The following is a 12,189-nucleotide window of genomic DNA, read 5'->3' as shown; positions in this document are numbered from 1 at the left end:
GAACACCCTGAGGGGTGAATGTGTGTGGTGTGCTTGTGCTATAGGCATATATGGTATATTTGTCCCACACGTGTGGTGTGTGTGTGTATGATGTATGTGATATAAGTATACATGATAGTGAGCACATGCTGTGTGTGTGTGTGTGTATGCGTTGTGAGTATATATGGAGTGCATGCCGTCTGTGTGTTTTGTGTCGTATTGTGTGGTGTTTACAGCATGTGTGTCATGTGTCAGCATGCTCTGAGGACAGGATGGAGCTGGGATGGGTTATGTTTCTTAAGCACCGCCTCTAGCACCGACATTACAGTAGACCTTCAATCAGTATTGGTGGAAGCAAGGGAGGAAGGGATTCTTTGCCTCGTGAGGACAGACCTCTAAACTCTGTCCCTTTATACTGACAACATTCATGAGATCACACACATCGCTGGCTTACAATCCTTCATCATGTCAGTCAGGGTTTCAATCCCCCCTGCATAGAACAAGGGGATCTGATCAGGCTTGGAAAGAATCTCCAGAAGATTCCTGGTCGTCACGGCTGTGTTCATTCCTGAATCCAGTGCTTCCTGAGCTTCCTTCTCTTGAAGGTCTGCTTTTTCCCGAAGATCTACCTGATTCAGGTAGTCTAGCAAAACAAGAAGGAAAACACAACAAAACCCTAACAATCAATATGTCCACACATGGAGCAACCTGTTTTTGAGGATGGGAGGCTGAAAGGCAGAAAGCATTAAAATAATTCAGACTCATCTTCAGCAAGGAAAATTTTAGGAGGCGTGTACAGTTTCTACCAGGAATCTTAAAACATCTTGGGAATTATTCAAGGAAAACATTGTTCCTTGTCTAGAAGGCTTGGAGGGAGGATGGTGGAGAAAAGGAGGAAGGCCAAGAACAGAGGAAGAGGAGCAAGGCAGGGCTGCTAACGAGAGGATTTGATTGTGCAGGGCTGGGCGTGGCTGTGCTTGCGGCCAAGTGCAGAGAAGGCATGGAGGGCACCCCAGGACAGGAGCACAGAGGGGAGGTGCAATTTGAACAAGGATGTCGACAGGAAGTCTCACCTTTCACCTGTGTCTGCAGCTGGGGGTTTATTTCTAAGATCTTCTGATAACACTCTCTAGACTGGAAGAAAGAAACAACGTCTTGAAGAGTGGTTGGGGGGAACAGTGATTATAAGAAAGGTACAGGGTATCGTTATCTCCTCCCAGCCTCCCCTTCTACCCGCGTCGGAGGCGGGCATGGGGAACGCAGCATGCATTTGACATTTAGTTTAGGCTTCTTTGGTTCTGTGGGGCAACAGGTATTATTTCACATTTTATTTTAAAAAATAGTGTTGTCAGATACAGCCTGTGATGGAAAATATCCAGTCCTAAATTCTCGTGGCTCATGTCTGGCTGGGATAAGAATAATCATAAGGTAAATGCAAAATTCAGATATGATATTTGCACTGAGAAAGAACAGGAGGATACCTGTCAGATATGCTCATAGGGAATAAGGAAATAAATGAAGCTAGAAACAGTGTTGACAGAGACTTGGGAACAGGAAGCGAGAACTGCCTATTTAAACGTACAGGCTGCAAAGAGCTGGTAAGGGGTCTGTTCACTGGCCATGGAAGAGTCAACTAGAACACTTGAGAGTGAGAGGCTCATTGAGGACACTGTTAGATAGAAAGTTTCTGGAAAAGAAAGATTCTTGTTAGTGGGGCATGATGATGGGTTTAGGGCAGTACAGTCCTCAGGGCTATCAATGCGACCAGTCACTGAAAGAAAAGGCTCAGAAAAAATCCCCCAAAAAGACAAAAAATGAAAAACAAAGAAACGTTCTGAGATATCTTAAAAGCTCAAGGCTCATCTAGAAGATTAGGATTAAGAAATGAACTGAAGAAAAAGCATCACATTAAAACGGAGAATAGTGTAGCAGGATATCAAACATGGTAACTGTAATAGACCGAATGTTTGCGTCCCCCCAAAATTCAGATGTCGAAAGCTAACCCCCAATGTGATGTATCTGGAGGTGGGGCCTTTGGGAGGTGATTAAGTCATGAGGGTAGAGCCCTCATGAGTTGATTAGTGCCCTATCAAAGAGACCCCAGAGAGCTCCCTCACCCCTGCTTATGAACTAGGAAGCAGGTCCTCACCAGACACTGAATTTGCCGGCATCTTGATCTTGGATTTCCTAGCCTCCAGAACTGGGAGAAATAAACCTTTGTTGTATAAACCACCTGATCTATGGTATTATGTTATAGCAGCCCAAAAGGTCTAAGAGAGTAACTCTGTATCCCACTTCTTTTTAACCCTAGCTCTAATCTATCAGCAATTTTTGTTGGCTTCACTGTCAGTATATAAGCAGAACCCCAGCACTTCTCACCACCTTCATCATCACCAACCTGGTCCAAGCCATCATCATCTCTCACTTGGATTATTTGTTGCAATAGCCTTCTGACTGGTTCTCTCTTCTTTTCTTACATGTCAAGATATATTCTCAACACAGCAGAGTGATCCTTTAAAACATGAGTCAGATCATTTCTCTCCTTTACTCAAAACCCTCTGATAGCTCCCAGCTCACTCAGAATAAAAGCCAAGGTCCTTCCAAAAACCTGTAGGGCCCTAGGGGATCAGTCCCCCACGTATCCCCACCACCACCTGCTCACCTCATCTCCTCTCACTCCCCTCCTTGCTTGCTGCATTCTAGCTAGCCCTCTATCTGGACCACTCTTCCACTGTATAATATATCCACATGGCTTGCTCACTTCACTCCTTCCCTTCCTCCAGAGAAGCCCTCCCTGACCACTCCCTGTAAAACCAATCTCACCGTCACCACTTCCTGATTTAGTTTTCTAAGTAACACTTATTGCTACCTAACATATTACACATCTACTTATTTGGTTTCTGTCTTGGGACAAGTCGCCCCTACCACAGAATGTGAGTTCCCTTAAGTCAAGGATTTTGTCTTGTTTGCTACTGTATTCCTGTTGCCTAGGACAGTGCTTGGAACACAGAAGCATGCATTAAATATGTGCTGAGTGAATTAATAACTGAATGAATGAATAAGTAAATGGAACTTGGTGGAGGGGGGAGATTAATATTTTCCTTTTTACTTCTCTATTATTTGACCTTATTACAATAAGTCTGTATTACTTTTAGAATTAAAATCCAACAAAGAATAATTTTTAAAAATGTACAATGGGGGCAATTTCTTTTTAAAAATAATATATCTTGTAAATGGAAAGACATCTCATGTTCATGGACTGGAAGTCTTAATATTGTTAAGATGGCAATAATCCCCAGGTTGATCTACAGATTCAATGTAATCTCCATCAAAATTCCATCTGGCTGAGTAATATTCCATTGTATAAATATACCACATCTTCTTTATCCATTCATCTGTCAATGGACATTTAGGTTGCTTCCATGTCTTGGCTATGGTAAATAGTGCTGCAATGAACATTGGGGTGCATGTATCTTTTTGAATTAGACTTTTCTCTGGATATATACCTAGGAGTGGGATTGCTGGATTATATGGTAGCTCTATTTTTAGTTATTTTAAGGAGCCTCCATACTGTTTTCCAATTTACATCCAACAGTGTAGGACGGTTCCTTTTTTCTCCACACCCTCTCCAGCATTTATTATTTATATTACTCAGCCATAAAAAAGAATGAAATAATTCCATTTGCAGCAACATGGATGGACCTAGAGATTATCATACTAAGTGAAGTAAGCCAGACAGAGAAAGACAAATATCATATGATATTGCTTATATGTAGAACCTAAAAAAATGATACAAATGAACTTATATACAAAACAGAAATAGATCCAAAGACACAGAAAACAAACTTATGGTTACCAAAGGGGAAAGGGGGAAGAGGGATACATTAGGAGTTTGGGATTAACATATACTCACTACTATATATAAATGGATAACCAACAAGGACCTACTGTATAGCACAGGGAACTACTCAATATTTTGTAACAACCCATAAGGGAAAAGAATCTGAAAAAATAGGTATATATATATATATATATATATATATATATATATATATATATATATAACTGAATCACTTAGCTGTACACCTGAAACTAACACAACATTGTAAATCGACTATACTTCAATTAAAAAAAATTCCACCTGGCTTCTTTGCAGAAATTGACAAAGCAGATCCTGAAATCTATATGGTAATTCCAGTAATTCAGAATAGCTAAAACAATCTTGAAAAAGCAGAACAAAGTTAGAAAACTCACACTTCCCAATTTCAAAATTTACTACAAAGCTGTAAGAATCAAGACAATGTGGCATAGGTATAAGAGTAGACATAAACAAATGGAATAAAATTGAGAGTCCAGAAATAAACCTAGGCATTTATGATCAATTGATCTTTGACAAGGGTGCCAAAATCATTCAATGGGAGACAAGATAGTCTTCTCAACAAATGGTGCTGGGAAAACTGGATATCCACATGCAAAAGAATGAAGCTGGATCCCTTCCTTACACTATATTCAAGAATTAACTCAAAGTGGATCAGAGATCTAAATGAAAGAGCTAAAGCCATAAAACTCTTAAATCTTGGATTAGGCAATGGTTTCTTAGATTTGATATCAAAAGCATAAGCGGCCAAAGAAAAAAATAGGTAATTTAGACTTCATCAAAATTAAAATTTTTTGTGCTATGATGTGAAAAGACAACACAGAGAATGGGAGAAAATATTTTCAAATCATTTATTTGATAAGGGACTTGTATCCAGAATTTATATTGAATATTATATTACTATATATAATATTTATATTACTTTATATTGAATATATAAATATTCAATTTATATTATATTGAATATATTTATACTCAATATAAAAAGACAAATAACCTAATGAACAAATGGACAAAGGATCTGAAGAGACATTTCTCCAAAGAAGATACACAAATGGCCAATAAGCACATGAAAAGATGCTCAACATTATTAGCCATCAGAGAAATGGAAGTCAAAATTATGAAATACCACTTCATACTCATCAGGATGGGTATAATAGAAAAGAAAAATAAATAACCAGAATTGTTCACGATGTGGAGAAACTGGAACCATACACTACTGGCAGGAATGTCAAATGGAGCAGCCACTTTGGAAGACAAGATGGCAGTTCTTCCAAAGGTTAAACATAGAGTTATCACGACTCAGCAGTTCCACTCCTACGTGTATAGCCAAGTGGACTGTAAACATGTGTCCACACAAAAACTTGTACGTGGATGTTCATAATAACCAAAAGTGGAAAGAACTTGAATGTTCATCAACTGACAAATGGATAAATAACATGTGGTATATCCATACAATAGAATATTGTTCAGCAATTTAAAAAAATGAAGTACTGTACATACTACAACATGGATGAAACTTGCAAACACTATGCTAAGTGAATGAAGCCAGTCACTAAAGACCACATATTGTATAATTCTATTTATATGAATGGTCTAGAATAGGCGAATGTATAGAGACAGAAGTAGATCAGTAGTTGTCTAGGGTTGAGGGCGGGGTGGAGGGGAGTGACTGCTAATGGGTATAGGTGTTTTTGACGAAGTGACAAAAATGTTCTAAAGTTGATTGTGGTGATGGTTGTGCAACTCTGTGAATACACTATAAACTACTGAATTGTATACTTTCCATAGGGGAATTGTTTGACATGTGAACTATATCTCAATAAAGCTGCTATTAACAATATCCAATATCTTAGTGTGTATATCTCTCTGCATGGTTACTTTCAGGTGATGTGATTACAAGTGAATTTTGTTTTTTCATCTTTTTGCTTATGTCTTTTCTCTCCAGAGACGCTCCTCCCGGGACTGGACGGACACTGGTAGAAGATGCTGCAGAAGAGATTCCTACAGCAGGTGGGGCTGTTATCAGATGACACTCAACATCCTTCCCAGCTCTAAGATCTTAAGATTTACCCTGGAAAATGCTAAGAAGTGGATTAATATCTCATCAACTTGGAGGAATGTGGTTCTTCTCTGAGACAATCTGAAGCACTGCTCTGGGATCAGACATGCCACTTAAGGTTCCTCTAGCACTTACCACACTGTAGTTCTTTAGGGCCAGGTGGGCTTTTCCCATGTGGAAATATGCTTTCGTGCATTTTTCATCACACTGCATAAAAGAGAATCACTGATCAGATGTTCCAGAAGATTTGAAGTTATCAGCCCCTCCCCCAACTGCCCAGCTAATAGGGTTAGGGCAGTGCTTTGATTCTCAGGACAGCCACCAGGGTTGACAATTAAGACTTTTCTGTGCATCTGTAACCAAACTAATTGATGCCTGCAAGGAGCCTGGATGCACAAGTAAGCTCTCTATTAAATTAATTCACGATACTTGCCAGTTTTCATTTCCATTTAATGAGACAACCAGGAAACACACCAGAAACCCTTAGTTTAGAAGAGCTCTTGACCTTGGCTGAACATTAGAATCACCCAGGTGCTTGTAAAAATCCTGATGGCCCAGCTGAAACTCACATCAATTAAATTATACTAGTGGGTAGGACCGAGGCATCAATAATTTTTTAAACTCTCCAGGTGATATAAGTGTGCAACCATGTTTGAGAACCCCTGGTTTATTAAAAAGTAGGAAATTTTACGCTGGGTAAACAGCTGAGGTTACTATTATATATTTACGTTCCTTCCTTGAAATAAACCACAACATAAATACTAAGAACTTGCATTCCTATCCCTTACGATCAAGAGGGATGCCCCCTTCAAAACTTATGAAACTTATGTCTGAAACGATACATACCGCTTGCACAGGGGGCCCTGCACCTGCCTGCTTCAAATTATTAAAACTCCAGAGGGAATGATGTGGCACAAAGACATAAACTATAATTTAAAGCATCCAGTTAATTCACTGAATCCCTTTTATGTGCCAGGCGTTGTGCCTGGTTGGATGCCATCAGGGGTATAGATGTAAAGAGGTTAAGGGTCCAAGTTCAGGCGTCTAGAAAGTCCTGGATGGAGCCCTGTCGGCCTCTCACCAGAAGTGGCACGCTGGCCAGGCCACCCAGCTTTTCTGAGGCTCATTTTCCTCATCTACAAAGTGGAGATCATAATAGTGTCTCTCTTGGTCTATTGTGAGGAGGGAATGTGTGTAAAACACCGTGGTACCAGGTAATAGAGGATTAGCTGCTGTTGTTGCAGTTACAGCAAAAGCAATCCATTTCAGGGCAAAAAGGAAAATTTAAAGAAAAGCAAAAGAATAATAGAAGGGGTAACAATAATTGTTATATTTGGAGAGGCCTTTATAGATGCATTTTCATGAATATCGTTTCCTGATTCGTTGCTAAGTGAATGACAGTAATAATATTAGTGCATTATTGTTCAGTCCTGACCATATGGTTCATATGAATTATCTCATGTAAACTTTATAACAACTCTATGAAGTAGAGACAATTATTAACCCCATTTCATATATGAGGAAACTAGGGGTTGGAGAGGTTCAAGGTCACATAGATAACTAAGTGGAAGAGCTGGGATTAAAATCTAGCCGTTTGACTCCAGGACCCGAAGGCTTAAACATCACACCAGGTCTCCTTCAGAAAAGTGCTACAGCAGTTGAGTAGAAGGAAATCCACTCTGAAGACATATAGTCTAACAGAGACATACTGTGTTTCAGAGGATGCAAAGACAATCACATGGAAACCTGCGGGGTGGGGGGCAGCTGAAATACAGATGTGACAGCCATTGGCAAGAGTGACAGTTGAAGCCACCAGAGGAGACGAAAGCTTTGAGGGAGAAACTGTAGGAGGAAGAAAGGCAGGGAGCTGTGGAGTGAACCCTGGAGAACCCACAGAGGATGGAACTGAGGAAGCGGGAAGGGAACTGTCAAAGGGAACGGAAACTCCGGCACCGCAGCTCACAGAAGCCACCTGTTCACGGCACCTTCACCGGCAGGACGTCAGGGTTCCAACGGGGGAAAAGGAACCCAGATCGCGTCCACGTCCCACTGTGCCACCGCGAGGGGTGCATTGTGACCACACTTCCTCAGACACTAACACAAAGGGCCACTAATGGATTTTCTCACTAATAGGCCCTTTCTCCTTCGATGAGGTACCAACCCTCACCAGGATTCTCTCAGTTGAACCCCAGGTCCCCTCAAAAGGAATCCTGCCTTCAGAGGAAGACACAGTTTATTGTGCAGGAAGAGTTCTGCCAAGAAAGAAATGATTCTGATCCGAATTAAAACCAGCTTCGCTGCCTTATCTTCCCTGACTAGGAAGATCAGTCTTGAAATGTCATCACATGGGCTTGTCTCTGCCAATTCACAAGTGTCAAAAATATTAAACCGGCATGAAAGTACTAATACTGCGAATAATGGAGGGCCGCTGACATTCACTGCTGATATTTAAAAAGAGTGAAACTTTTTCTTTTAATTCACAGTTTCCACGTAGAGCCAATGATTGTTAGTTTTTGGAATTCCTTATACATTTTTTCCCCATCCCTCCAAGTGTTTACCCAGTCGTCTTCAACGGGAGCCTTGCGGGGCGTTTAACAAGGCTGGCTGCTGGGTGTCAGCATTTTTTAATGTCAGCTGTGCTGGGCCCGCTTTGCCTCAGTTTCACCGTTAATGGCATCATGCTTCAGTGAACATTTGGGAATGGGCCAGTGTGTCGTCCTGAATCAGCACGAGGCTGCGACGCCCTCTTTGGTCCTTTTCAGATCAGAAAAGATGCTCCTGGAAGCCCCACAAGGAGATCTTGTTTCTGCCACAGAAGGAATGAAAGCCACACCCAGGGATGATGGGGTTTCCTGGACTCTGTGGAGAAGCTGTTATAGTCCACAATTCGGGGCACCAGCCTACAGTTAGGCCAATGTTAGCTATGCGATCCCACACAGTTTACTTAGTGAACTCTGAGGCTCTGTTTCCTTGTCAGAAAGATGAGGCTAACTGTGGTATTGACCAGAACAGAAAAGAAGGCTGTGAGGCTCCAATGAGACAGCTCACGGCCAGCGTGCAGCAAACGGCAGCTTTTGCTGTTATTGCGGAAACATCAGAGGAAAACGCCCTTGCCTCTTTCTTCTCTTACAGATGATAGTAGAAAAAAGTCACAATCATATAAGGTGACAAAGCAGGCTAATGGGTCTCTACTGGAGCTGTGCAGAACCTAATGGCACCAGTTTGGGGCAGTTCTCATCACTAAAGACTGTCACGATGCACTGGGACAAGGCGTCCCCCACACCGTATCTTCTAGGGGGTAAAGAAATCAGGTACTCCAGATATCCATTTTGGTGGGATGCTCGTGTTTTATAAACCGTTTTTAGTAAAGGTAAGTTTTGAATTCACCTGTTTTCTTGCTTACCCTTTCAATAAAAAGTAAGGAAGCTGGTGTGGCCAATGTGCTGCTGTTGAGATGTGCTCTTGTCTGGGGGCCACGCTCATGAAGCTGGGGTAGGCAGTGCTGGACCAGGGGAATCTATGCCATAGGATAAACCTGGCATGTTCTCCTGGCACTTCAATTTTACTTGATTATAAATTATTTAAGATAACATGGCTACATTAAGACAAATAGATAACATTTTATGGCATGCAATGCAAAATTTGCAAGGATTTTTAAGATAAAACATGTGTCTAAAAAGAAATTTCATGCTCTCTGCTTCTAGACCCTCCAGGGGCTCATGTTTGTTCTGTGAGCACTTCAGCAAGGAAGGCTGAGAAGCACTGGTTTTGGTTATTTAGTTAAGCCCCTGTGACAGAGTAACTTGGGGGAATGTGGATTAAGGGTTATTTAAATATTTAGTCATCTGAAATAATGTTCCTATGAAGTGATCATGACATTTCTCTTTTAAAACCCTTCTAATATTTCTACCAACAGTCCTTCCTTCTCTCCACCTTTGATTATCTATTCTGTCAGGTTTCAGAGGAAATACCATGCACAGTATTAGGCTATCAGCCTGAGGCCTGACTAGTATCCAAGCTGAACGACAGGAATTCTTTCTTCTGATTATTCCTCTACAAAGAGGGGGTGCTATGATACATTTCCAAATTATCAGAGCCGGAGAGGAAAAGCACGAACTGATGAGGAAGAATGGCAACACTGTGGAAACAAGCCCCCGAGGTCAGCTCTGGAAAGAGAAGGAGGCGTCTCCACTACCATGTGGAGCAAAGCACCTGATAACACAACAGTGAAGGGTGAGCCATTGCGATAAAACCCTGAAAAACCAATATTAACAACAGCTTCTCCAGAGTACTTCTCACGGGCAAGGCACCGTGTGCATTACCATAACCCTCACGACAATTCTATTCGTTCCCATTTTACAGATGAGGAAACTGAGACTCTGACTGCAGAGCCTACACCCTTTCCTGCCATGATACACTGGCAGCTCCCCTCTATTCACTTCAGGACTGAGACATCTGGCCCCAGCAAGCCCAGCTCCATCATGTGGAAGAGGAAACAATCTTCTTACCTTCAGAGCCCAGTCGCAATCCACCAGTGCCTTCTGGTAGTCCCCAAGTTTGATATAAGCCTGTAAGGACACAAACAGCTGCTATTCATACACAGCTCTGTAGCCGGCAGTCTTCAGTCAACACAGAAAGAGTAGTCGGGCAGGAGAGTGGTGATGAGAAGTAACTCGTCCCTACCTGTGCCAGTCAGGGTCCCAGCAGGAAACAGATGCCACTCACACGGGGTAACTGGGGAGAGTTTAATAAAGGGACTATTCACGGGGTGAGGGCAGGGTGGAGGGAGAGCAGCACTGGACAGCCATCACCACTGCCAGACCTGAAGAGGCAGAAGGAGTAGCAATGACGGGCTTCCCTGGTGGCGCAGTGGTTGAGAGTCCGCCTGCCGATGCAGGGGACACGGGTCCTTGTCCCGGTCCAGGAGGATCCCCTGTGCCGCGGAGTGGCTGGGCCCGTGAGCCATGGCCGCTGAGCCTGCGCGTCCGGAGCCTGTGCTCCGCAACAGGAGAGGCCACAACAGTGAGAGGCCCGCGTACCGCAAAAAAAAAACCACAAAAAACAACAAAAAAAGAAGGAGTAGCAATGAACAAAACAGGAGAGGGTCGCTTTGTGAAGAGCGCTGCTCAACAGGAGCTGAGGCCTTTAGTAGAGCAGAAGCTGGGAGAATAAAGCCGCAGTTCACTTTCCTCCTTCCTTCTCATCTCGTTGGCTGAACCCAAATGGCAGTTAGAAAGCTGGGAAGCCAAGAGGGCAGTCCACAGAGGTCAATCCCCCAGGGCACAGAGCAGGGCAGAGAAGGATCTGGAGGGGCAAACAGACAGTACCCAGCACACTGACCACCCCTACAAAGGAAGAGCTAGCTTCTGGAGGCTACCCTGCTGTGAATGTTCCAGAAGGAAACCAGATGAAAAAGGGGATCAAAAAGACAGGTAATAACAAGTGTTGGTGAGAATGCAGGAAATCAGAACACTCATACACTGCTGGTGGGAATGTAAAATGGTTTTGAAAGACAGTCTGACATTTCCCGAAAAGGTAAAACACAGAGGTACCATAGGATCCAGCAGTTCCACTCCTGGGTAGATAGCCGAGAAGACTATAAACATATGGCCACGCAAAAAGTTGCACCCCAGTGTTCATAGCAGAATTATTTATAAGAGCCAAAAAGCAGAAATGACTCAAATGTCCATCAGTTTTTGAATGGATAGACAAAATGGGGTAGATCCAGGCAATGAGATATTATTTGGCAATAAACAGGAATGGAGTACTGATGCATACTACAACGTGGATGGACCCTGAAACCACTGGTAAGTGGAAGAAGCCAGACACATAAGGAGAAATATTATATGATGTCACTTATATGAAGAGTCCTGAATTGACAGATGTATAGAGACAGAAAGTAGATTAGTGGTGGCCTACGGCTGGGGTGGGGGAGGGGAGGAGGACTGGGGAGTGACTGCTTAAAGGGTACGGGGTTCTTTGGGGGATGATGAAACTGTTCTAAAATTGGCTGTGGCGAGGGTTGCACAACCCTGTGAATACACCAAAAACCACTGAATTGTACATTTTCAATGGGTGATTGTAGGTTATATCAATTGTATCTCAATAAAGCTGTTATGGAAATATGCTTAAGAAAAAGTTCCCCTTCTCTCCTCATGAGTGCAGCAAGAAGGAAGAGGTATAGGAAATGAGCTGACATTTAAGAGTCAGACCACCCCCAGGAGCCCTCGGTTTCAAATGCCTTGGGGCTGTCTTCTGGGATCTCCTGGAA

The 12,189-nt window shown here is 42.5% G+C and overlaps 1 protein-coding gene across 1 annotated transcript in view; it reads right to left on the bottom strand.

Annotated features, from left to right (window-relative positions):
- Positions 1 to 12,189, bottom strand: part of TTC12 (tetratricopeptide repeat domain 12) — a 49,654-nt gene that overhangs the window by 24,404 nt on the left and 13,061 nt on the right. The window contains exons 7-10 of the mRNA XM_060104852.1: positions 10,427 to 10,486; positions 6,054 to 6,125; positions 1,053 to 1,113; positions 434 to 622 (exon numbers count right to left, since the gene is read on the bottom strand). Coding sequence (XP_059960835.1) covers positions 434 to 622; positions 1,053 to 1,113; positions 6,054 to 6,125; positions 10,427 to 10,486 — 382 coding nt within the window. The remainder of the gene's footprint in view (positions 1 to 433; positions 623 to 1,052; positions 1,114 to 6,053; positions 6,126 to 10,426; positions 10,487 to 12,189) is intronic.

This window comes from Mesoplodon densirostris, chromosome 7 (assembly GCF_025265405.1).
Source record: "Mesoplodon densirostris isolate mMesDen1 chromosome 7, mMesDen1 primary haplotype, whole genome shotgun sequence".
Classification (NCBI taxonomy): domain Eukaryota; kingdom Metazoa; phylum Chordata; class Mammalia; order Artiodactyla; family Ziphiidae; genus Mesoplodon; species Mesoplodon densirostris.
The sequence above is the reverse complement of the archived record's forward strand: the minus strand, read 5'-3'. Positions and strand labels throughout refer to the sequence as shown.